This window comes from Orbicella franksi, chromosome 1 (genome assembly GCF_964199315.1).
Source record: "Orbicella franksi chromosome 1, jaOrbFran1.1, whole genome shotgun sequence".
In the NCBI taxonomy this organism is placed as follows: Eukaryota; Metazoa; Cnidaria; class Anthozoa; order Scleractinia; family Merulinidae; genus Orbicella; species Orbicella franksi.
Genome location: NC_138145.1, coordinates 26,729,267 through 26,756,379, shown reverse-complemented (window position 1 = coordinate 26,756,379; position 27,113 = coordinate 26,729,267). Strand labels below are relative to the sequence as shown.

General features: G+C 38.4%; 2 protein-coding genes across 3 annotated transcripts; one reads left to right on the top strand and one right to left on the bottom strand.

The window, feature by feature from the left end:
- Positions 1–1,298: 1,298 nt before the first annotated feature.
- On the top strand, positions 1,299–16,743 carry LOC145499916 (histamine H2 receptor-like). Of its 2 annotated transcripts, none has more exons than XM_081479441.1 (2): positions 1,299–2,086; positions 13,387–16,743. In XM_081479441.1, exon 2 carries the CDS (start codon positions 13,608–13,610, stop codon positions 14,574–14,576), a length of 969 nt encoding a protein of 322 aa, XP_081335567.1. In that variant the 5' UTR covers positions 1,299–2,086; positions 13,387–13,607; the 3' UTR covers positions 14,577–16,743. The 2 variants fall into 2 exon arrangements, with proteins under 2 accessions (XP_081335567.1, XP_081335560.1); XM_081479434.1 differs by lacking the exon at positions 1,299–2,086 and adding an exon at positions 5,974–7,247.
- LOC145499905 (vacuolar protein sorting-associated protein 45-like) lies at positions 3,778–26,902 on the bottom strand. Its single transcript, XM_081479427.1, has 16 exons — positions 26,691–26,902; positions 25,926–26,060; positions 25,157–25,217; positions 24,535–24,614; positions 22,800–22,868; positions 22,272–22,409; positions 21,560–21,670; positions 20,562–20,654; positions 19,317–19,358; positions 19,076–19,186; positions 17,954–18,121; positions 16,753–16,911; positions 10,841–10,951; positions 9,596–9,717; positions 8,929–9,060; positions 3,778–4,493 (listed from the first exon to the last, which is right to left on the bottom strand). The coding sequence occupies exons 1-16, from the start codon at positions 26,781–26,783 to the stop codon at positions 4,385–4,387; spliced, it is 1,734 nt and encodes a 577-aa protein (XP_081335553.1). The 5' UTR covers positions 26,784–26,902; the 3' UTR covers positions 3,778–4,384.
- Between the last annotated feature and the right edge of the window lie 211 nt (positions 26,903–27,113).

Sequence of the window (27,113 nt, the reverse complement as noted above, 5' to 3'; positions counted from 1 at the left end):
AGAGCAGCCGATTAAATGTACTATCATAAGTGGAACAGTTAAACGAGTTCACTGAATTTAACCCCATAAGCTGAAAAGTTCAGAGGGGTTCATGGTGTTATTTAAATTATTTTCAGTCCTCGAGATCGGCTACTTCTTAAGTAGAACAGTTGAACGATTTCATTTAATTTAACCTGTAAGCTGAAAAGTTCAGATGGGCTCATGGTGTTATTTCAAGTATTTTCAATCCTTGACATCGCTTACATGTCATTTGTTGATAACGGGTTTTCGGGTTTTTGCGACAAACTCCTCTGAAGGGGAACGTTTTCGTTTTCCCTTTCTCCTTCTATAATGCTGCACTTAGCGACTCTGTTCCCTCAAGAGTTCTTCTCCTTCGCAGCCCTCGTTTGACGTCCGTTGCGCAACGTTGACGAGCCCAAAACGAGGCTGCGTGAGGCTGAGGCTACAAAAATCTTGCAAACCAATACCGAGAGAGGAACTTTCGTGGTCCATCATTGCAGATGTCGTTGATGTTGATAATGGGTTTTACGGTAAATTATGTCTTAAAAGTATCACGTTCGAAACGTTTAATAACCGGTAGCTTTTAAGGCTGAGCTCCTGGAAACAGAATTTGTCTTACAGACAGGAAATTTCGCCTGTATCCAATATATCTTCAAGTCACGTTTACTGACTTTGATATCACTCTGGTCGAAATATTATTAGGCTAGCAAAGTATTACTTGTTTTATTTCTTGGAAAAATAAGTCTATTAAAGACCAACACATTACACGAATGATTTCTACCAAGACATAGATTAAAAAAGGGTTCTTGCCAGGCGATGTTGCCTGGGTTCTTACTAATTTATGCTGCAAAGCTCTTAATTAACTCATTCCATATTCATCTAAATAAGGCGTCTGTGCCTAGGCTGACTGTCGCACGTACGTTCAAACATTACACCCTCCGTGCTCCTCTATCGAGAATTTTGCAGTTGCGATTAATTGTGTTACACTAAAAAACCTCACTTAAGAACCTACATTTTTTGTAGTCTGGCAAAATGGGTTCTTGTATTTTGGCTTAGTTATTGGCAATTTAGGGTAAGTAGGTTCCTAATTAGGTTCTCAGTTTCTCTGAGGGAGATATAGTTGTTGATTACCAGAAAAATAAATAAACTTGGGTTTGGTCCTTGAATATACAGTCTTTATTCACAACTGTATTATGTATTTTCTAGGAACTTGATATAAATTTGAAATCTCAGAATCACTCCTTGGTTAAAATGTTTATCACAATTTAACTGGAACCCACATTTAAGAAGCTGCTTGATCTTGCTTGGATAAATAGGCTGTTATACCTTTTTGACTATTAAAATGGCAAATTTCTGTCTGCAGGTTCTTAAACCACTAGGTTCTTACACGCTGGTTTTTACTATATGTGAATGAGCATCTTTTACAGAGCAGAAAGAAATAGATGATTCATTTGTATTCATCTTTTTCTCTAACTTCCTGTCATTCAAATATCCGCTATATTTTACCACATCCTATATTAAGAGTCTCCGGCGGCTCACCACTTTTTAATTTTCCTCCATCAAGAGAAAATCATCTACTGTTTCTGTTGCAGTTGTAGTGGAATCACCCCCGCTTATCCTACGACTTTTGATTTGTAAGAACGAAACAGCCTTTCATTTCCTGCGACAAACCACGTCGGTTACTGACAGTTCTTACGTTTCAGTGTTGCCTAGCAACCTCACCTACATAAAGCGAGAAAGAGAGGCAGCTTGGTTCATTTGTCAAGCTCCCACTTTGACGCGCCATTCAGGTTTTTTTTCAGTTTATCTCAACTGCGTAAAATCTTTATTATTCTCCTGCTTAAGGTAAGTCTTACATGTTTTTATTCTTTTTCGCTTGTCTCCTTAAGAGTTCTTTGAATTTCGTTTCAAAGTTGGTATTTTTACTGTTAACTATAGCTTCCTATAGCTTCCTGGAGCGGGGAAACTGACTTGCAAACTGTTGTTAATGTCAGGTGTTTTTTGCAACTCAGAATCCTTCAGTTTGTCGACAGAGTTTTGTAAAGAAATTATCGGAACCAAACTGAACTTAATCTGGTTCAGTGAGGTATAGTTTTGAATGTTTTTTTTTCCGAAATTGTTTTGGGATACTATATACAAACGGTTTGTTCCTGAAACGCAATGCAATTAACGACATGCTTTTCCTCAAAGTTAGCTTAAAATGCTGTAAAGAAACATATTTTTCTGGATACTGTTATAAGAACCCTCCAGGTTTCGATCTCAGTTAAGTTTGTTGAAAACTGTTTGAACGCCCACCGCAATTTATTCCTCTCGCAATATCTGTTTTATCTTCTGTCTCCCTAGACTACAAGTCACCATACCTTAAGCTCTTTTAATTGTCCATTTTTAATAGAAATACATTGTTTTCGCCGACTAAAATAACTAAATGCATTCGGTAATAAACTCTTGAGATCGTGCCGACCCTTTGAGAAAGGCTTCGATTCAATAAGATCTAAGAACACATCGTGCCTCTAAGGTAAAGTTGGATTCACTATATTAAACATTTTCTTCTTACGGCCATCCCGTAAATATATATGTTTAATAATACAAATTTGAATCGTGCAGTAATTAAACAAGCAAGTCCGACAGGAGAATCAAATTCTCGATCATCTAAGTTCAGCTGGAAACTGAACTCAGGCCTTCTCACAATACATATACGAGAGTAAGCCGTGTGAACATTGTGCCCGCACGAAAAATTCATCGGGGCCGGGTTTATTGGAGCTGTAAGCTGAAGTAAGTGATATAAATCGCTTTCCCTTGCTAATCAAAACTCTTTTGATGTTGTTCCGAGAGTTTTAATTGTGCATGCCGCCCTACGCTGTGTCAACAACGATTATGACGACCATCATATATTGGAAATTAACACGACCCGACACAAAAATTAATTTGTCTTCAAAATGCAAAAGTTGCATTAACCTTATAGAGAAATTGCTTCAACTTTTTCTCAAAGCTTCTTAAAATATGTTGAGAAAACACTTGCTTGCGGTTATTTTCTTCATTTCCCTAGGGTTCTCAAATGTCCGTCGTGTTTTACGACGGAAAAATGCATTGTTAAAGCTGTAGAGAATATTACCTCTGTATTTAGAGACTTGAATGACAGTTCCAAATAACAGTCCAAATGCCGGCTGTTCTCGCCATCTACAACAGCTGGTTTCCGCGAACACGGTTTGGTTTTCTCCAGTGTTCTCAAATTCCCATCGTATTCAAATTTAAAAGAGCTCTTATTGACCAACAGCGCACACGGCTGTGTTTCGATCTTTAATTCCCAAGACCACTTAACGTATAGTTCTTTATTTTTTACAACATCAATACAATGTGAGCATGACAATTTTCACGCGAATAAGAACATTCTCAACCGGAGCAGGATTGTCTTGTATTGATGTATCACCAAATTCTCTTAAACAAAAGGTAAAGAAATTTTGGCAACCAGTAAGAAGAATTTACCTTTTCATCCTTATCATTTCTTATCCTTGTAGGAGCCTGTATTCATTCTCGGATGCTTTATTATTCCAGTTAAGCGACAAGTCTTTCACTGAGGGCAAAAAAGGTCGTGAAAGTAACAAAAACATTTCATATTTGGAGCTGGGGGGTTATAAAGCTGTACTGCGCATACGCCTTACGTTTCACCGCTGTCTGCCCGCAGCTTCAAAGGTACGTCGTGTTACTAAGCAACGTGTGACGTCAACTGATTGTTCAATGGATTATCGAAACTTGTTCTATAACATATCACCATGAAAGTACAACTCAATAATATTTATTACATAATTGTTAAAAAAAATTACTCTCACTAATAACTTCGAAGCTAAATGGATTATCATAACAGGACTGGCTCATATATTTGTGTATCTCGCTATAAACGTCTCGTGATTAACTTAAATGTTGGAAATTTTAAAGACAGCGACCTCCAGGCCGGACAACGACGAGGGCAAGAAAAGAATCATTTTCTCTTTCAGAACTACTCGGTTTCCCTTTAAGTAAGAGTCATTCCCAAGCCAACGTCCGATTCGAAACAGAAGCACACAACTTAGACGAAGAATTCAGAATTAATTAATTCAGAATTTAGTTGTACAAGGCAGCTAAGTAATATATCTCGAAAGAAAGACCGTGTTTGACCACGTTTCCAAACACCGCTGAAGAAAAGAGTTGAAAACACCACGCACAGCGGGGTACTTTTGAAGAAATGTTCCAAAATGACGATGTACAACGCACGCGCGGGCCACTGCTCAGTAAACCTTCGTGCGACGATGTTCTCGTTGCCCTCGTGATTGCCTTTTAAGTTCCTAGCATTAGGATTACTGGAATAAGTATCAGGATTCTAAAGTGTTATATATATATAACTGAACAATCAGAAAAACGATGACGTATAAGACGATCTGTAATGTGCTCCGCCCGAGGAAGCCCGGGCTCTAGATGCCGCTCCTTGGCCAGTGGCGTGAATGACTTCCTCTAAAAAGCTGTGAATGAAAGGGAAAGCAAGTTGTAAGACTTAATTAAGCAAATTATCAACGCTCTGGAGTGCAGTGATATAGCCACACTCTAATCTAACAGGACATGATAAAAGTGCCCTGAGCACCTATTACACTTATAAGTGTTCTCGAGAGCCATACAACAACAATACACGACAGGCAAGTTTGCATTGTTTTAATTAAACATTCGTTATTTTACTCTATATCAGCACGCTTCTCTAACACTCTTTTATAGGCGTCGATTGTCTAAAGAAGAAACTAAACAAAGAAAATACGTGATTGGTCCCAAACGAAGCGTAAAAAGATCAACGAAGGAAGATACTAGTCGTAAAATCGATTGGCATCACGTTAAAAAACATATAAAGCAAAACGTGCCGAACTTGGTTTGACCAACGATACTTTTAATTTTCAGAATCAAGAATTTCTCAATCTATTACAGCCTTTTTTGATTAACACGTTAATCTCATCATCGAATTTAATATAACAAACAGCCCAGAAAATCGCGTGTCGTTCGCCTTTTTTTTCACAATATTAATATTCAGGTAACAGTTGTACATGTTGAGTCTTCATGTTCAAAGGTTACCACGATTTCCATATCACGTGATCGACTTCTTCGACACAAGAACCAAGCTTCAATCTTAGATCTATTTACATTCGAACTCTCTTTATTTGGTTTTGTTACATTGCCTCCTCTGCCAAGGTGACCACTGAACAAAAGAAAAGGCTTGAAATACAAACTAGAAGCACAAATGCTACCTTCGTGACCTTATTTCACGTCTCATGCCATTTCCTGAATGTGCTTCATATTTACACTAAGTAGTTTGACCCTTCTACTCATCCGGCTTCTGAATACACACAACTCGCAATAAATCAATTTTCTAATTAGGCTCATAATTGCTCTCTCTCAACATTTGCACAATGTAAATTAAACCCTAACTCAGTTTGACGTTTCCTCTTTTCCGTTTACATGATAAATCTTCAAATCGAAACGTTAATTATCAAAACAAATGAAGAACATCCCTTTGAGTGTTTTGGAGAGAAACAAAGAGACACAACTAGAATGAACCCTTCTAAATAAGTTTCACGAATTACCAACGCAGAAAATTCTGTCTAAGATGCCAACATATTGCCAAGGAGATAAGTGAGGAGAAAAAAAAGGAAAAATGACTTAAAGGATACTGACTTAACGTGCATGCAACAATTTTTTACTTTAATAATATTTTATTTTGACAATAGATTGCCAGAACTAACTTTAAGACAAGACATAAAGCAGTCAGAAAAAAAGATATTCTGAGCTTGAAAAATTCATCATCTGGATGTGAGGCAATACCGAGTCAGCAGTAAAATTATTAGGAAAGATCACTACTTCAGCCGAAAAAGACCTATTTTGCATTTTTTTTTTCTCTCATTTTAGCTGAATATGAAAAAAGGTTATTTTAAACATCATTCTCTGTCTCAAGGAGATACATGATACAACACACGAACTACACTTTATAAATTGAGTACTCGATTTTTTAATCATATTCTACGCGTTTGTACACGCATGTATCTTAGAATATTATGAAATTAATTCCATGCATGTACAATAAAACACAAGTATTAACTGATGCTCACAAAGCTACAACGGAAGGTACAAATTAAACCCAAAAATTATTTTGACATGCCAACCTTATTTACAGGATCACTTCAAAAACAAATTAAAAGCACTGATACGTCTGCGCTGTGCATGCGTCAGGCTAAATCGTAAAATGACGAGGAGACCAATATCAAATTTCTCCTTACGAAATAAGTATATTACCAAGCAGATAGGTAGGGAGAATATAAAAAATCACCGACAAAATGAAACTGTCTTGATGAAAAATCAAATTCTTAGAACTGAAATCAAACAAACGTATAATAATCAAAAAAGAGAATTCGAATTGTTATAAAAATGTTAATGCGTCGAGTCAGTTTCTTTCAATGAAGACTGAAAGCAGAGTTGGAATCGCCTCAACATTTTAAAATTTGGTTTGAAAAATTTCTTCCTAAAACGAATCAATGCTCTTCTGTTTGGCGAAATAGGGAAAATACTTTAAATTCATGATGTGTTGTTCAAATGAAAAGAAATACATGGCTTCCCGTCAGCATAAAGTTACCTTTCCTAAGATACCCTTTGAAACAAGATGCGATACTTTTTTCCCCTTCGTTTTATTTTTCAGACCGCTTTCTATTTGAATGGAGAAAGAGGATATATCGTCACATTATCTATTATATCAAACTCTGTTCTCAGTTTTCTTTCTCGACCAGAAAATACGAAAAAAAAATTGCACTTGAGGTTACACACGAGCCAGACTCAAAAATCCGTGACACGCGCTTCTTTATCATTCAAATTCAGTCCTTCTAAGCCTAAATGCAGTTTAAGTGTATAGGGAAAAGCAATTTCGTTTATGAGAACTAAAAGCAAGTAAAAATTGTTTCACAGCTAGGGAGCGGAAGATTCAAAAGAAGCTTTTCTAGATTGTATTGACTTAAACACAATTTAAAATCTACGACAAATGACAAGTCCTGTCAGCACTTTCCGGCAGATGACGGACCCGCTAACAAAGAAGAATACTTTGATGTGCGCGGTAGATACGTCACCGACGTAAACCTATAAATTTATAGTTTGTTTTTTGTTGTCTTAATATCGCAAGTGTTCTATGAAGAGAGTCAGAGTGGAATAAGAAGGTAGAGAAATTTCCGTACAACCCTCGACTTTTCAAGGTTAGCCTGTTAACCTTTTCAATGTTAGTGTACGAGAAACAATATAAGCTACAGCGCGATTGAGCAAGAAGCTCATTATAAGTTTGCCCTTCGATTTCAAACTAAACTGACCAAATTTAAGGTTCCAATGATACCTTGATTACACGTGCAGGCATAAATGAGTCATCGAAAACTATCAACGCTACGTAGACATATATGACCCACGTTACTTTTTACAGTTAAAGGAAGCAATCGCCAGGATTCGTATAATTACTACATCTGACGCCATTTCAAACAAACATTACAGTATTAATACGAGGAAGCATCATCATTTCTCGGCGAATTATAAAGGTCCTGCGTCCATCTAAATCTACACCCAATCCTTGTTAGCTAGACATTAAGTACTTTATTTTTATTTTCACCATCTACGAGTGTTTGAGTGATGGGCAGTTCGTTTCGACGATTCGTTTTTCGATAGATTTCACACCCAGCCTAATCTATTCCAAACGTTTAACTAAGGCAGTCCCGCCTTTCTCGTCTTTTCATTTCCTTTCCAACTAACGAAGTGAATACCATGGCTTTGCACAACTGTGAATTGATATTTGTGTTATTTTGAATTCGTTGAGTTTTTGTTTTTGTTTAAAAATCGTTCTTTTTTGTTCAAAACTATCACAGGTACCCTCGGTGATTTCTGTTTGAACAGACAAACAGACTGATCAAATATGTACTCTGGGAACGCGAGTGACGCAGTTTGTGGTTAGGAAGGTGCGCCCTGCTTAAAAAAAGAAAGATTAGAAAACTGCCGCATTGCCACAGATAGATCTGAGTCCAAACAAACAAGGAATAAAAGCAATCCGACTATGTTTTAGAACAAAAACTTTTCGGTGAAGAATGAGAATTGTTGCTGTGGAAACACACATGGCTTTTGGCGAGTCATGATGTTTCCTCAGCTGTTATGAGTACGCAAGTGTTTCCATAAAATAAACCGGCTCAAGGGAAAACTCCCGGGGGGGGGGGGGGGACTCTTCGATGCTTGTCGTCTCGCTTAGGGGTATAAATTAGGATTCTGGTCTCACTTAGGGTGTTGACGACGAAACGCCACTATTTTTTTAGCTGACAGAGTATCTTTTAGGGTGCACTCGAAGAACAAATAATAATAAAAGAAACACTCTTATTTCCGTTTTCAGGCTCGATTACCGCCGCTCTGTCGAGTCTGGTCTAATAGCATGGGCTCCTTTCCTGAACAGTGGCTGGTAATCACGCCTATTCTGTTTTAAGTGCTATCTTTTTGGTTTCAAATAAAGCCCTAGCCACGCCCAGATTACTAATCTTTAAGGGTTTGACTTTTTAATTGGGAGATGGTCCACGTACAGTTCGATACAGTTGTCTGACAGACCCAAGTTGTACAATAAATTTCTTTAAGACGTTTAGTGTAAATTGAGTTTACCCACAGTTCTAACATAGTCGAACAAAAAAAAAAACGTTTTTGCATTCAAATGCAGCCAATCAACGTGCAACTTCACTTTCAAATTGTTCAATCACAGTTAATGTGCCTGGCGCACTGCTAAACGCCCAGTTTATGAAGCGAGTAAGTGTGCTTTGGATTAGAACAAAGGTCCACAACAAAAATGCCAAACCCAAATGATTTGTAAAGTGTTAAATTTAAAGATAACACTGGAATGAAAGCAAGGCTAATGCTTACCTCTTGCAGTTATGAATCGTAGTGCCGCCAAGAACAATTTTCACTCCAGGCAAGGTCTTGTTTAAGTTATAAACTGCATAAGCTTCTTCGTAAGTTGCGCCTCCAACCATAAACACAATAATTTCTTGAGGCCTTCAAAAGAAACAACATTGAATATAAAACGTTTAACATGTTTGTCCCTTCAGGAATTACAATCACATTTGAAACTCCTTCTATTAACAAGATTTTTAGTTGCTTTTCATTTATCTAAGTATTAGCCTACTGCAGCAGCTTCCAAAAATTGAGATACTACACATGACCATAAAGGTGATAAAGAAATCCGCGGGAAAACACCGCGTCAGGCCTCACGATTGCATTGGGTTCCGCGTTTCACTGGCCAAGAAGACACTTTCCTCTCGCTGATTGGTTAGAGCACATGAAAAGGGGATTGCTGACCGACATCATTTTGGCTTCTTTCGAGAGTCCACCAAACTGAACAAAATACACAATTATTTTTGAAAATCTCTGTACTAAGAATTTATGAGAACTCTCCAAGACAATATTTTCGCCGATCACTGTTTTGATTCTCATAATATGCATTCTTTACTGTACATTTTAATAACGAGGAGAAATTGTAAGCATATCACTGTTGGAGCTGTAAGGGTTGAAAGCTGTTGTTTTGAGTTACCTGTCTCGAAGCACTGACGAACCGATGTACGGGAAGTGTGTTTCTTTTAATTTTCCTTTGACCAGGCTGTCCAGTGTTTCAGACAGGAGTGGGGTGTGCTGAGTGTAAATGTTTTCAACTCCCTGCAAATGCAAGAATCTCGAATGTTATGCCCGTTTTTATAACGTCAAAACCACACTTAGTCTTAAAGAAAATCAACAGTGATGGTTCCATTTTGTGCAATAGTGTTATTTAGTTTCAAATGCCAGGAATTCTTCAGAAGTGAGGACTAGTCAACATGGCGGATATGAGAATTGAATACCATGACAACAAACTTGAGAAGGCCAGGTTCATGTCTTAAAGGAGCTACGTCACGGTTTGTGCACCTTCAAAAGTTTATCCTGTATTTTTCAAGTTTCTTGTTTGTAATCCGTATTAATCTTCTCCATCTTTAACCATCCTTGTTCCTTTATGGTTAATTACTATCCCTTTAGGTGTTTTTCTATCTAATTAAACTACTATTTTCAGGTTTCCCTCAATTTAAAGGTAGTTTTGTACATGGCCAAAATAACTGAAAATACAGTGACTGAACTCCTTTAAGATTGGCTTCTGTGAAAAGTTTCTTTCATGGTGAAATTCTTTTTGGATTTATCCCTCTTCCTCGCGCGGTGGCCTCATGGCTAGTGCGCTCGTCTCCGGATCGAGCGGTCCGGGTTCGAGCCCTGGCGGGGGACATTGTGTTGTATTCTTGGGCAAGACACTTTACTCTCACAGTGCCTCTCTTCACCCAGGTGTATAAATGGGTACCGGCGAACTTAATGCTGGGGGTAGCCCTGCGATGGACTAGCATCCCATCCAGGGGGGAGTAGAAATACTCCTAGTCGCTTCATGCTACAGAAACCGGGATAAGCTCCGGCCTGATGGGCCACTTGGCTCGCATGCAGACTTTACCTACCTTTTTACCTCTCTCTAAAAAGCCCACTAATTAACAATTAGACCCGTGGCCCTTGAGGGCGAAGGGTCTAATTGTTTTAGTATCACCCAACTATTCGGACAGAAAAGGCAATAATAAAGTTAGCAAGTGCAAGTTGAAGAAATATTTATTTGGGAACAAAGCGAAAGAAAGCGTCACGCTTGATTGCACCAATTTCGCTACTCGAGGACTATTACTAATAGTCCTCTAGTAGCGTAGCCATTTAAAATGCAAGATTTGCATTAGTCCACTAGTTGGGTGATACTAATTCAAACTTAACGACGCTTACTCACCTTCAATCCTTTGAAGAACCTTCTTGTTAGTGACAGTGGAGTTTTGTTTTGTCCGAAAAGATCGCTGCTTCTGACATTTCTGCCGCCATATTGGATCAGTGCAGTTACCAGCTGACGTGTCAAAAGAGGATAAAATAACAACACCACGTTGAGTCATTTGTTTGGGAAAAGAAGGGGATAGCATTTTCGATCACAAGTATCAATTTTACCGCAAGGCCGGCGCCTCTTTCAGGCAGCATAATTGGTCAATTTAACAGCTATTTCGCAATAACACGAAATTGTCGGTCGTGTCGGTTACTCATATATTAATAGCATAATAAATACTCTTTTTGTTATATACATCACATGATATGAAATGGTTCATCTTACGATAAGGCTTTTATGAGACAAGTCGCATTTTGCAGCCTGCCTTATCAACGCAATAAACGACGATGGTGCGCTCTGGCTTAAAACTATGGAATATTGTACCGGCAATACACATAACTGTACACTGTATATAAAGAAATTTACCACTTAATACTCTAAACTGTCACTTGTAAGCCCCCCGGTTAAAGGCCCATTTACCTCTAAACAAAACGCTACTTCCGATTATAAGCCCTACGGATATAAGATCCCCTCTAGTTTAAAATAACATGAATTCAATTATTATGCGTTCAAGCTTAATTAAAAACCAGTAAATGAAAACCGTATTTCGATCAACATTGTAACTCATTTCGAAACGTTTTTTTTATTCCGCTTATAAGCTCACCCGGATATAAGCCTCTCCGTTTATAAGCCCGTCCAAAGTTGTATAAGCCCAGTGCTCATACAATGTAAGTGGTAATCTGGTTTATCGAGGAAATGAATCAATTACGTGGGATGTTCCAAGTTTAATCATACTTTGTCTTTTTCGATTTACAAACATCTCGTATTGGTAATCTTGCCAGGCAACACCCTTGCGCAATACTTGTCACGTTCCTTCGTGCGAAATAAGACATTTTAAAAACGTAACGTAGTCCACGACAAAATGCCAACGTCTATCACCACAATAACTCGCTATGGATAAAGTGAGATATATTAAGAAAATGCATTCTGCAATATTTAAACTAATAAATGTGAAAATGATTGACAACGCGAAAGCCAGTTTCCGATGCCTGTGTTTATATCTGTCAAACTTTAATAATATCAGTTAAAAAAAAAAAACATCAGTTCAAAACAGCCGCGAGAATAGAGTGCTTTTCGAAAATCTATTATTTTCAGTTAAAACAGTTTAGCTTTTAATTAAAGACTAGCTTTCTAATCAGCTTCATGTTTGGTTAAAACTTGAAGCAGCCAACAAGTTTTCTGTTTTTCCACTGAACGTGTTTGTAATGAACACTAAAGTTTACAAAACAAACAGTAATATTTAGTAATACCTATAGGTTTTATAGTTAAATACGGAAACGACTCTCCAATATGCATGACAATGAACTAGTTTCGAACTAATTTCACCAAATTCATTACTTCGTTGAACACACAATTATAACTGTTCAAACTGCAATGTTGCTCAGTTTCGTTTCTATACGCGGAAATATTTGACGCGCTCGCATAAGGCTCTACTTCGATTCCATTGTAAAAGAAAGCAATTTAACTTTTTTCATCCGCGAAAAGCAAACATCACCCTAATGAATACTTCAAATTTTGTTTGCATAAAAGTCCTGTTAAAAATAGTAATTGCTATAAGAAGGCTGGACATTGGAGTTGGCAAGAACGGGTGGGCTTTTACTTGCGCTGAAGATCGGCTGAAAGAAAGACGGTCGTCTCTTTGTTGCGACGTGACACGCGCAACAAGCTGACAATACTTGGCCATTTGTAATTGAAGGCAATTTAGCTTTTCTATTCTTTGAAAACAAACAACGCTCGTTTATTGAAACTCACAGGATGCAAATATCTGTTTACATTAATATCCTTTTAAAGATAAGACAGTTTCATGTCGCGCGCACGAATGAAAAGAACTGCACAACGTTTTGCGAAGGATAGCTTAATCTACTGTGCACGCTGGACTACTAAACATGCCTGGGGGATTTGTTCAGACGAAAAGCCCATGTAAGTACATTTAAAAAGGGGAATTTATCAATCACACTAGGAATTGATCCCAGTTTACCTTCAATATTCCGATATTCCGGCGTTTCAACTTACAACAAATATTTCCGGATAGCATTTGCAAACTACGGAATCAAAAGTGTCGTTTTAAAGAAAATGCCAAAAAATTACTTAACTTATTGCAAAAAGGAAAGTCGCGTCCTTTTGTCACTGATGTTTTGTAAGCAACATGTCTACCGTTTCTTGCACAAGGCATAGCTGGCGGAGGCGTTTTTTGCCGTCCAAAAAACGCTAAAGTAACACGTCGGTACCTTTTCGAAAACCGACGAGGATGTTTTAAAGTTCAATTTTCAAAAAGTCATTTACATTTTGAATGGGATATTAAAACGCTTTACACTTTAAGCCTTTAGTTACTTTAATTTTGACAAACGTTAATAACGTTTTCATTTGGCAATTTAATTGCTTTTCTGCTTCACTACTTTCAGAGACATATTCAGTTTGTGTTTCAACTGAGCAGCCGACAGGCAGTAGAACAAAAGAAACTTCAAGGATATTTACTTGAAAAACATTGCTTCACTTCTGGGGCCGAAAACAACAAGACCTTCCAAGGCGAGGTGTGCCTCTTACAGGCAAACAAAATTTACAAATAATTTGCTGGACGTTTGCTAAAGAAAAACCGAGGAACAAAAAGTCAAAACGCTAAAACATGGCCTACAACAAGACCAGCAATGTCACAGTCGATGAACTAGAAGATATGGATGAGCCACTCTTCACGAGCGATAAAACCGGCGCGTTCGTCCTCTACGGATTGCTTTCTTTCTTCATCGTCGTAGCAAACAGCCTGATCCTCTTGCTAATCTGGCGAAAGAGACGTCTTCGCACCACGTCCAACATGATCCTTGCTAGCCTTGCAACGAGCGATCTTTTGACGGGGTTGCTGGCGGTGCCGATGGTGATTGCTTGCTCGGCGACGTTACAACGCGAAGTGTGCATCGCCATGGACATCTCGAATCGTTTCCTGGCTTTCTCGTCCGTCGGTCACCTTATTCTTTTATCCATCGACCGCTACATTAGAGTCACAAAGCTACTGCAGTACCCAATAATTGTGACCCCGGAGAGGCTCAGATGGGCGCTGGGTTTTGCCTGGGTGTTCGCTCTGCTAGCATCCATGATACAGCTCTCTTGGATTCTGACAACGCTGGATGAAGAAGCATTGATTCGCATTGAGCTGGGCTACGATTTCTTCCATATGGCCGCCCTTGTCGTTGTTCCCCTGTTCTTGATGGGCGTTATCTATACCAGAATCTTAATAAGCCTACGCAGGCACAGAAACACAATCCACAGCGAACTCTCCGGGCGCTCGGCGTCACGGGTTAACGCAGGAAGGCGAAAGGTGAACGAAAAGAAAATTGCTTTGCTGTTCATTGCAATGATCACCGTCTTCATCTGCGGCTTATTTTTCTACTTTCTCTGGGCGCTTATGGAGGACATGGAGGTAGCAGGGCTTTATAGCATATCGCCAAAGGCAATGAACATGATTGTAACAAGCATAATTTTTTTCCGTTTTCTAACCGCGCTGTGCAACCCCCTTCTATGCACGTTCATGAAACAAGACTTTTTGAACGCTTTGAAAACCTTTTCCACTGGATTACGTGATCGCTCCTCAACTATGTAAGACATCGGTAAGGTCACAAAGGGTTTAAATGGGATTAGATCTGTAAACTGTATTCCACATAAAAAAATACTGAGATTAGCTTGTGATTACGAGATTTAAATGCAATCGATTCAACGCACTGGACTTTTCTTTCTCAATTAGTGGACGCCGTTGTGTACATATTAATAACAAATATGTTTGTTCAAGAGACAACATTAATTCAGATTATTCACCGCTCTTGTTTTAAAAGTGTAAAGCCTGGGTGTGTTATTGTGTACTGAAAAGAAAACTTTGAACAGTGATTAGATAATGTATGTAGGGTGAAGCTAGACCAGAGGACGATGTTATAAACTGCGACTTGACATAGAACGTCACCAAGGGACCGCTATTAGCAAAATGTATATACGAAAATATAACATGAGACGTATATATTATGTTACTAAACAAATGGGAATAAAACACTTGTGATTAAGGAGCAAAGACTATGAATAAACTAAGTTTGTATACCGTACTAATGGTGCTTTTGTGTGATTTGCAGTGTTTACACTACGTGCTCTCGTCACTGAAACAGCTAATTTGTCGGTGAAGTTTAATTGGCGTTTGGAGGGAGGGGGCGAGAGTGTGGAGAGAAGAACTGCGCAAAGTCAATCAGTCTTCTATCCCGCGAAAGATTAGGTTACGCTAGGATTGCCCCTGCAACGCTCTCACTAAGAAGCTTCCGGCCCGGTCCACACTACGTCGGCGTTGGAGAAATTTGAAAACGGTGTTTTCACTCAGAAAATGCATCAAATGTTTTCCGTCCACACCATGCCGGAGAAATTTTAAAAAGCAACCATCATCAGTCATTTTGGATTTGTGTTTGAGGAAAACTCGGTCAGGGAAATCACATGATTATCGTGACGTCATCGTTTTGGAAAAGCTCTGTTTTCACAATGTTCTCTGTCCACACTAGCACGCAAAGCCAGCGTTTTCAAATTCCTCACGTTTGAAGAGCGTTTTCGAAAAGCTCCATTTTCGTGACGGACTAGTGTGGACGATAGGCCTAACCGTAGAAATAAAGCTGCGTTTTCAAATTTCTCCGGCGTAGTGTAGACGGGGCCTCAGAGCGCCCTGACATCAATAAATGCAATGAATTGTGGAGTACTCTGTCGAGAGCCAGAAAGTGGTTTAATATTGTATCGACGCGGTGAGATACAGTACGTTATCTGATACAAACTCGGCGCTTATGCGAGAAACTGATTCATTGCGGTTATGAATGACTCTGAATAGACAAAGATTTTACAAACGATTTTCATTAAGCAGGTGAACAAACACAGTCGCACGGTTTGCAAAGAATTGCGCGTTTCATCAATACGACTACACGGCAGGACTTGAAAAGCCCAGTAGACCTCGACAGCTGATTTGTGTCGTCGTTAAACTTAAGGTCGGATATAACCGACAGTTGACGGGCGGACCCGAGCGGACCCGAGCGGACCCGAGCGGACCCGAGCCGGACCGAGCTGACCTGACCGAAAGGTAGTGTATTCCAAATTGACGTCACCGGACCATCACCATATTGGCTACCAATAAGATGCGATCATTCCATCGCGTGATTAATGAGATTTACTATATCTCTCAGTTACTACGCGCATTGCGATTGGTCCGCTAAAATTTGAAGCGGTTCTTGTCGCCGAAATGTCCCTAAACGTTCAAGGCAATGAACTTGTAAAAAATTACGTTTTCCTAAAATTTGTAACGATTTCGAATTGACTCGTTTGGCTTTTGACCTACGTTAGACAAATGGTCTCCCAACCCTGTCAGACATCAAGTAGACATATAACAACTTACTCCGTCCGTACACAAGTTACAAATCCTCGTTTTTTCCCTTTAAATTCCCATCTTGGCCCGTAACGTACAGTACAGACCTCGAACTCGGTTAGTACGAGGTACAAATGTATATCGAACTTGAAAAATTGCATTCTCTGGTGTTCACTCATAGCGGACACAAACTTAATAAGTTTGCAAGGGATACAAAATAAAGTGTAGCGAAGAAAGTGCAGGGGTTTTATTGATGGTTTCAACAGGAAGGCAAACAATTCGGAATTCTCCCCGGGGATTTAACCAAAATTACCACTTGTTCCTCTCAGGTGTAAAGATAATTAAGAAAGGACAGAATAGAGAACAACACTATTGTACAAATTATAGCTACAATAGGTACCTTCTTATATTGCTCGCTGACTCCTCTTCTTGTCAGCATGTTTAACAGGCCACCCACGTCATTACTGCTGTGTTTTTCGTACCGCAGCGCGTACAGGGACACCATTCTAATCATGTCCAGTTCAGACACGTTTTCATTGGCCAGTTGACGACGAATGTTCTGAAGGATGAAGAATTGCAACAAATGAAAGGTTGTAATTTTTTTTTCTAAAAAAAAGCTTAGAAAGCCATGTGATACACCTGTTTTATTACTTACTTTTATCAAATTCAAGTAAAAATTTGCCCCGAAAAAGTCGACGACTTGAAAAACTTTTTCAAGTAGGCAGCTGAATGCCTAGTAAGGAACAAGTTGACGGTGATTTTCAATAATAACTTGTCGAGTTAAGCAATTTTTACCCAAAAACTCGTAGCAACGTCCGTGTATCATAACAAATCAGCCAAAGGTGACTCCACAAAAAAGCGAAACCAACCACCTATTGCCGGTTTCACGTTCCTCAGTACTTGTCACTCGCTTTCATACTTTCGGGCGCGCCTTACCCCTTCTACGGGTTCTATGTCTCCTGACGCGTTTCGCTGTTTGCACATTTTTCAGTACATTTCAGGAAACACACGCATTTATTTGGTCACTGCGCGTTTTCTCGCGCGGGACATTGGCTGTCCATCACCCTGCCACGAGGTTCTAGTTGGTTTACCTCAAAGCTTCAGCAACGACGCTCGTTAGTTTTTGAGCCTGTCGGGATAACACGACCTCAAGTTTCACGATAGTAATCGAAAGAACATGCCATTTACCACCATAGTAAGGCACCGTCCACACTACACCGGAGAAATTTGAAAACGCAGCTTTATTTCTACGGTTAGACCTACCATCTACACTAATCCGTCACGAAAAGGAAAGGAGAAAATTGAAAACGCCGGCTTTTCGTTTCCGTGTGGACGTAAAACATTTTGAAAACGGAGCTTGTTGAAAACGATGTAGTCACAATAATCATGTGATTTCCTGGACAGAGTTTTCCTCAAACACAAATCCAACTGAAATGACCTGTGATTCTTGCGTTTTTAAATTCCTCCGGCGTAATGTGCACAGGGAAAACATCTGATGCGTTTTCAGCGCGAAATCTCCGTTTTCAAATTCTCTGGCGTAGTGTGGACGGGGCCAAAGTCAGTAACAGATGATGCAATACATGATTCAACATTTAACTTGCCTGTAAAGCGGACGAATGATCGTTCTGACAAGCGAGATCTTGTTCAACCTCTGACACGTCCAGCAGAGATTTCTCTGTCACCAGACGAGACAACTCGCCCACAATGGTCACATGTTTAGACACAGTTCCTGACATCTTCTTGAATTGGGGATAATTCTCCACGAACGCCTGATGGAAAGGAAGCATTGTATATTCTGAATGAAGTACCACATGAACCTACTGCTCAAGACAAAAAACTTTCACTGGTTACACTGACTTTTCATCCACAAACGTAGAAGTAGAGCGCTCTTGTGTAGCATCACAAACATCAGCAACTGTCAATCACAGCTCAACAGCTTACATAAGGACGATCACATACTTTACACAAAGTAGCAGGCTAAACCATCTTGTAACGCATAATAAACATTACCACTTGACAGTGCTACTCAACAGATTCTATTTGAATGATAACACACTTGGGTTTTACGACAGACTTAAAAGTTGAAATTACCTAAAACGGCGCAATAAATAGTACCACGTGAAAGTACAGCTCAATATAGCTTTGAAGCATGGTAAGGACCGAGGATTCAAAACAAAAGAAAACGGTAAAGAAACACGACAAAAAGGAATATAAAAAACCTATAGTAAGTTTTGGAAAAATGCAATTTCGTCAGAAATCATTATTCTGACGGCACGATGGACAGGCTCGCGGGGTGTGATGGGACAATTAGGGACTATTTAGGGGATTTTGCGGGAGAGTTACGTCATTCTAGGTTAGTCAGTCTTCGTGTTCGTCCACTTTTTTATTAAGTTTTTGTTATAACAGATTGTATGTATAAATGTTAAATGTTCTAACTTTTTGATTTTCTACCCTTTACTCGGGGTTTCGTGCTGCTGCATTAGATGAGGAATACGTTTCCACACATTTTTTGGCCACATCTAAAGGGTGGTTTTTAATGGTTTTTCGTATCTGGCGTAGCACAGGTTTCAACAGTTGTAATTTGCAAGGACATAGATTTTCTTATAACACGGAATACATCTGCATCAGATGACTGACTGATGCATCCTCAATAAGCTTCTCACATTGAATGTCTCGTGTTAGTGTAGTCAGAATCTCTTAATTGTTTCCTTGTTTGATTTTACCTTCATGTCTGCAATGGATTCCAGGCGTTGGTTACTCTTCACATTCTGCTGAAACTCTGTCATCAATGTCTTAATATTCTGACCGATTTCTCCAAAATTTAGATACATGTTCTGGTAAGGAGATAACGAGAAAAAAAAACGGCCAACACGTAAACACAGGGAGTAAATAAATAGTATGTACCAAAAGATATCACTTTAAGTCAGATGGTTGCTTGGGACAGCCTTAGACTTGAAAACTTACCTTTTGATAAAACTCATCGTGTTCGGCTGATAATACGACTTCCTGTCAAAACAAATAAAGAGAAAAAAATACATGCAATGCTTCTCTCCCCAAATCATACTCCTTTAGGCAGAGATCTAATTTCTTTACTACACTTTTCCACAATACAACGGACCCTTGCGTTCTGAACACCTTGTTATTACGGCCACCTTCCTCTCGCCCAAAGAAGGCTCCACCACTCACTTTCAAAAGAAAGAAACTTTGATATACAATTTTCAACTGAATCTTGTGACATTTTATTGTTTTTTTTTTTCTTTTTCTTTTGTTGGATTTGCCAAGGCCATTTTAGGACAGAAGAAATTAATGGCTTATTTTTTAATCAATCTGCCCTCACCAGTAAAACACAAGACTAAAGTAATAGCCCACTTATAAGAACCTGAATTTTTCTTGTACTTAAAGCAAATTTAGGCTACTAAGGTTCTTAAAATAGGTTCTTATATTTTCATATGAATTTCATCTGAATATACTATATATAATATAAATATCATTTCATAATACAGTATAAATCATTTATTTGTACCATAGAGCAGTGCCTATAGGCAGTTCAGTGCAGGTACAGTATATGTCCTTAGCAAAACATAACAAAGAAACTCATGTTGATACCAAATTCATAATTTGATATTTTACATTTAATACTTTGTGATTCTCACAGAGTTGGAGATGGTCAGAAAGCTTTCTTTGATACTGTAGTAGAGTACAGTACTTGCAAATACTTGGGGAATTATTTGAATGGCAAACACAATCGACATACGACATGGTACTTAAGCTTGAAATAAAAAAAAAACTTATGTCAAGTTACTTTTAAATGGATGATGATCTTAATTCAGCAGTTTCTACCTATACACTTTTACAGCAACCCCACTGATAAGAACCTAACTTAAAATTTTAGCCTTAATAGGTTCTAATGTGGAGGGGGCTTAAAATTAAAATTTTAGCCTAACAGGTTCTTAAAACCCAGGTTCTTATACGTGGGCTATTACTGTATTTTCTTGTGCTAAACAACAAAACACTTACGTAGGAACTGTGGACTTCACGACCAACCTCGTTCCCAGGGTCCTGAGAGAAGACCCTGGGAATGAGGTTTGGTTCACAACTGAGCAGAAGTTATGCTAAGCATGACGTAACCTGAAGGCGTTTTCTGGGCTTTTTTATCGGAGGAAGAAGAATCTTTTGATCCAATTAAAGGAACACAGTGAGATAACTCACCTGTAGCTCCTTTGTGATGCCAGGGCACCTTGACAAATCAACTCTGTTGTTTCTGAAACCAATGAGTTCATGTACCATGGCTTGGTAGGTCCACTGGAAATAAAATGACACACTTGGTAAACTAGGTCAAACTCGTTTTGATAGCAGTGTAACATTTTGTACAACTGAATGAATGACAATCTCATTGTTCGAGTCTTCCTTACTGCGCAAGCTTGATGAAATGAGTGACTCTTGAGAGTTTCATTACAGGCTCAATAGACAATAGAAATGAAGTAAAACACCAGCGACTCAATTGAGTTACGTGTTTGTCAGAAAGGTATGCGCATTTCAGCTGAAGTCAGATATTTTCGGATTTCAAATCAGATCTTTCCAGGGACTGTCACTCATTTCCAGCCCACTGGTCTAGGGGAACGAAGACTCTGGGTACGAGGTTGTATGAATGAGTAAAAACTTTATTTCACTTCTAATTTAGCCAAAAATCCAAAAAGAAAATGATCTTTCCAAGATGTTTAAGGAAGTTCATGCCCATGGTTCCTTGGCATTTTTATTGTGCATAATAAGTTGCTATGTGAGTTGCTTGTTATCTAACGAAGGCAAAATTCTTAAAAAGTCCTAACATAAGAAAATTTGGGTGTGAACGTTCGTAAAGGATCTTAGGAAGCCCTACATAGTTCCTTGATGTAATAAGATAACAACTTAGATAATTGCTTGGATCTTTAAAACATTCCTTAGAAGATCTTTGCAAAGCTAATCCTTCAAGGTCCTCAAGAAGAAGAATCTAACAGAATCTCCAAATAAACTCTCTGCAAGATCTTTGTAAGATTGCTACTGAAACAGGAGACTTATGAATCACGTGCAAGACCCTGCTAAAACCTCGAAGTTCTATGGGAATTCTAAATGAAGATCCTAGAAAACTCCTTCAGAAGACCTTTCAATTGATAACTGAAAATCTTTGAAAGATTTCACCATGAAAGACACCTAATATTACAAGACCGTACTTGATTGAGCAGCGGTGTGACAGGGTCATCTCGTCTGTCTAAAATCAACAGAAGGGGAGGAACATCCATTCTTCTAAAGTCAAACAGTGAAGCTTCATCATTTATTTTATGCTGAAAATAGGTTTGCAATAAAAGGAATCAATGACTTGTACCTTGAAAACAATTTTGAAAGCATCAGCAAAGTAAAGTTGCTCAAATTATGGTAAGGCAAAAAGGAAACTTGACGACCTATATTCTAGCATTTACAGCCCTGTAGATGCATTGTATGCCAATAATGCTAGACTGCTGAAAAAAAGGTAGGGCACAAATGTTCTGTAACCATCCAGCTCAGCATCAACTAACTTGAAATTAAAACTTGAGGACTACATACAAGTACACATTTTTCTAGGAGAGGTATAGGATGAGTTGTCGTGGATGTGTCAGTCACTTGGCTACTGTACCTGTAAGTAATCCAGTAAGGTTTTATATTGTTCACTATGGATCATATTTTCTCTTCTTTACATCTGTTTTTTTCAATACAGGTAGTAAGTAATTTAGACCTACAGATCACATTCATTTAAGGAAGCCTACGAGTTCATTTTGATAAATGTAAGGGGCTAACGTTTTGTCCCGGTAATTAAACTATGATCTTCATTTTGTGATCATCAATATGTTAACCATAAAAAGCAATAAAGACTGACTCCTAAACATAAGCATAGATAGTAATACCAACCCTTATGTTCTCAGCCAATCTCTTGGCCATCTCAGAAGAATGCTGATATCTAATCAGAGGACATTTCTTTAGTGATAACAACACAGCCAAGATTCCCTGGCATGAACGCTCTAAGGCATCTACATCCCATGATCCACCCTAAAAATAGTCCAAAAAACAGAATGGGACAAATAAAATTATTTCTGTTGCAGAAACTAGCCACTGATCATGGCTGAAGACTTCTAATCAGTAAATTTTGAGAAACATGAGAGAAGTATACAGAATCAGAAGCTGAATGGCACAGAATGATCACATGGCATGGTGTTCTGTTGTTTATAAACTTGTGTTAGTCTTTCCCAAAGCTTCCCCAATAGATGTTAAATGTAGTTTAGGCTTCACCTATCCCTGCATAACAGGAGACTTATGGGGGCTACACCATTGACAAAGTAACCATTCTCTCACTTTTAAAGTAACTGTTGTTAACTAACCCACAACAGAAATTCACTCAGCAATTGAATAGACACAAAGACTTAATACATCACTACTCACCCGCACACAATTTGGAATGTTTAATGAAAACACATGAGGACTAACTGCGTAAAAGTCAGAGTAAAATTCCTGCAACAATGACAAAAAAATTATTACATGTATATGTATGTACTTGTTGTAAAGTGAATGATCATAATACAATCAGCTACAGCTAAAATAACGATAGCATTATTATCAAATCAATTATTACGCAAATTTAGCTCTCAACCAATATGTATGTATATCATGATTCTAATGATCTATTTAATATACATTGTATTAAAATTAGTTATGAAAATGTATGGTTCCAGAAAATATCCAGATCCACCTCACAGAGGGTTTTAGGAAATTCCAAGGGGGAGGTGGTCTCTTAAGCCAAAATTTTTAAAGGTAAATATGAACCAAAACTAGAATTTCTGGAGGGATGGATTTGGGAATGGGGGGAATTCAAATCAAAACAAAATCCTTGATAGGGATATGGATATTTTGAATAATTAACCCTATTCTGACTGGGTTTTTTCCATGGAGGTTGTAACACAGTAAATGGTTTGAACCCAGGAGTATCAGTAGTTCGTATAGTGTGATCGTCCGGGTGAGTGTAGCTCTGAAAAGAACTGTTGTTGGTGACTGACGTTTCGACAACCTGAGTGGAAGTCATCTTCAGAGTCAAGTGAATAGTGTTTGTCAGTCGATGATCTTATAAGTCTGGTCCGTTGAACGTGATTGGTCAGTATAGCCATGATGGTATTGGCTGAAAGACTCGTGTAAAGTCTGTCATCAGTCATTGGTGGGTTTCGATCCGTCTATTGTTAGTCAAGTAGGTCGGTTTTGGTCCGTGTATTGTTGAGTTGGTCTGTTAGAAGTCCGTTTGTCGGTTTCGTTTCTGTTGTGGATAAGTCGTTTGTAAGGCGCCGGTAGTTGTTGACATCTGTTAAGAGGCGTTTGTTCTAGGTTAGTGTACCAGCTTTCCAGAGTCAGTCGTTGAAAATAGTTTGTACTGTAGGTTAAGCACTGAGCAGAGTCCCAGTCAATGTTGTGGTTTGTCAGTTGATGATGTACAGCAATGTGATTGTTGGCATCACCATTTCTCGTGGCTCGTTTGTGTTCAGTCAGTCTCGTGTTAAGGTTTCTGCCAGTCTCACCAATGTAGGAAGCCTGGCAGTCGGAGCATTTGATCTTGTAAACTGCTCCCTGTCTGTCGTTAGGTTCGTCTCTGTCTTTCACGTTGGTCAGTAAGTGTCGTAACGTAGTTGTAGGTTTGTGGGCTACACGAATGTTGTAGGGCTGTAGGATCCGCGAGATGGTCTCAGAAGTGCCCTTAATGTAAGGTATAGTCACTGTAGTAACAGGCGTAAGGTTCCTATTCGTAGCCTCAGCTTCAGTAGGTCGGTAAATGTTTCGTCTAATAAAGTCAGCGTTGTAGTTGTTTTTGTGAAAAACACGTTCAAGGTATCTGTTTTCGTCACGTAAGCTGTCCGGTGTGTCACAAACTAGTTGCGCTCGTCTCGTCAAAGTCTTTATAGTCGTGGTTTTGTGTGAAGTCGGGTTGTAGGATGATTCGTCAAGTAATCTGTCGGTATGTGTCGGTTTTCTGTACACTGTCGTTCGTAGTTCGTTGTTGTCATGGCTTACCAAACAGTCTAGAAAAGGAAGTTTTCCATTTTCTTTGTGTGCCCAGCTCATGAGCCATACACTATTGACCAGAAAGCCTAAAGTTTTGACACTAGAAAAACATGTACCCAAGCGTAACATTTACCTGCACTTCTCTTACAACTTCATGGTCATCAGCTTCGGCTATTGCTCTGATATTTGGCTTAGCAGTGAAGTTAGAAAAGTCTGAAAAACAGACAAAAATATTTTCTATTAGGAAAGGGGTGGAGTGAATAACATTCCAGCCTCTTCAGTATTTATATCACACTATTGGTTTTGCCATCACTTGTGCTTGCAACTTTGTTACTCAAAGATCTTCCTTGAGTGAAGCTTGAGGCAATGATTAAGTGAAGGTTGATTTGAGCAAGTCTGCGGTGGAATTAATAACAATTTCTTTTTGGAACTAAGAAATCACTTTGTTTACCTTTTGTTTACTACTACAGTAATTATCATTCTATTGTATACATTTTACAAAGTCCATCACATGTGAATTTTTTTCTACAGGCTTTACAACCAAAGTTTATGCAATTAATTCAAAAGATTTTTGCATGCATTTCAGGCATTAGTATTATAGTGTGAGAGAGTACAAATAAAGGTTGTTGTTGTTGTTGTTGTTGTTGTTGTTGTTGTTGTTCAGAATACTTTGCAACACAGGAAAATTAAATTAATATCAGAAAGATTTTACTTTGGGCACTCAGATGTATAATTTATAACTATGTAACACTTACACAAATAATATACTCCATATTTAGGATTTTTCAGTTCACTGCAAAGATGTTCAATGTTCTCCTTTGTAACACAAAGTATAAATGAAAAGAAAATAATGATTAGATAAAAAAATCAGTTCTGTCAAGGAATTTAAGATGAACTGATTTCAACAAGCCTTTCATCTTTTTTCAAAATCAGAATTCAGTTTTTAAAATTCCTTGCACATCTTAATGCGAGGTATTCAGATAGACTTTCTGATCTATACAGTACTAGAGAATGTTACCTCCTTGATCAACCACTTTCTTCCTGTTTTTGATTCTTGTATGACTCTCATCAGAGGTGTCCTCGTTATTTTTTGTTATCATCAGAGGTTAACACCTTTCACTTTTTGTCCCTTGTTCCCTATTGAGAAATTCCATCGTTCCCTAAAATTTGTTTTCAAAGTTCCCTTTTATGGTAGAGATACCCCTTGTTCCCTCAAGCTAATCCCAAAAATACCCTTGTTCTGTTAAAAGAAATGTACATGTCCCCTTGTTCCCCAAAACTCGTTACTAGTGCCACCTCTTGTACCAGGCAAGAGTATATGTTGTGGTTCAATTTTATCTGTGGTCCAGGCCCCTGGTACAATTTAGCATTTCCTTTGTTCTGGTGTATGGTAATTTATATAATGTATCTGAACCAAAGGAAAAAATACAAAATTGTACCAAGGGTAATATTGAACCACAATGTACACACTGCACAAGTAATTTCTCACAATCCTATCTTCCAGTTCCTGGAATATCCTCTCACCCTTGTTGGTCTCAAGAAACAGATCGCCTTCAAGTGCTTCATGGTTTCTCGTCCGCTGGTGTCAACCCTCTCAAACAGATAAACCTCTTTCTGTAGAACCTCACTTTGAGTATACACCATACTCACTATACCTGTCTATAAACGAAAATGGCAATTACGCTTTCAATATCCATTACATATCACCTGTGGAAACCTGTAATATTATAGGCCTAAAATTTCAGTTGCAAGGGGAGTAGTAATTCTTCTTGTTAACATATGCTGTGAAAATTACGATACAACCCAATGGTATTGGCCACTTGTACCCAAGTGCAACTTTCATCCTTACCTAGATTATCAAAGCTAAAGGTTACAAGCAGCTTAAAACTGACCTTGTGTGATCTAGTGTAGTAATGGTGTAAATAAAGTCTATAAAAGGCTATTACAATTTTATTTTTACATGATTAAACGATTTGTAGCCTTAAATATACCAAATAATCTGTGTAACTAATATCCTATGGTTTCTTTTGTCACTGTTCGTTTCCGATTTGCTGTTTCGCGTTGTAGTTGATACTTTGACATTAAAGCTAAACTCGACATGACATGCACAAATATATTATGTTAGAACATGTTACAAGCCCTGTAAGAACATCTAAAATTGGATGCCGTATATAAAGCTTTGCTGCTTGAAAACTGTTCAATATATACGAAAAGGAACGGGGATTTCTCCAAGAGATCTAATTATATATAGCTTTGTAGATGGCTATTTTCAATTAACGATCCGCTTACCGTCTCCTTGTCCATAAGAAGGACTTTCATCCCGGGACCACTATCCTCGATCATCTTTGTAACATACTGCTTGACTGCCAAAATCACATTCATAATTGCTTGTCTTCCTACTACCTCCGAGTTTTAAAGGTAAAAATCGACAGAATTATGAAAAGAAATCCCCTTTGATCTCTCCAAATCACAGATCTCCGGACGCCATATTTATTTTTCGTGACAGGTCTGTCCCAGTCCCCATCTGCAAGTACATTTTGTCAAAAAATTACATTGAGGGAGGGGTATGAGAAACAAATAATTCTTACTGGTCATTTAAAAAGACGGATGTTTTTCTCCAAAATAGATCATTCCTACTTTATATTGATATTCTTCAATTTTGCGCTACATTTTGTCAATTTTGAAGCTCAACTTTTTATCTTCTTGGCAATC

What these genes read in the sequence shown, in the direction of transcription:
- LOC145499916 (XM_081479441.1), top strand. Translation starts at nt 13,608, where the DNA reads ATGGCCTACAACAAGACCAGCAATGTCACAGTCGATGAACTAGAAGAT.
- LOC145499905 (XM_081479427.1), bottom strand. Translation starts at nt 26,783, where the DNA reads ATGAATGTGATTTTGGCAGTCAAGCAGTATGTTACAAAGATGATCGAG. An exon ending in TCACACCGCTGCTCAATCAA is followed by an intron (nt 20,655 to 21,559) that starts GTACGGTCTTGT and finishes TTTTATTTCCAG; the next exon opens with TGGACCTACCAAGCCATGGT. An exon ending in GGTTCTTCAAAGGATTGAAG is followed by an intron (nt 9,718 to 10,840) that starts GTGAGTAAGCGT and finishes TTGCATTTGCAG; the next exon opens with GGAGTTGAAAACATTTACAC.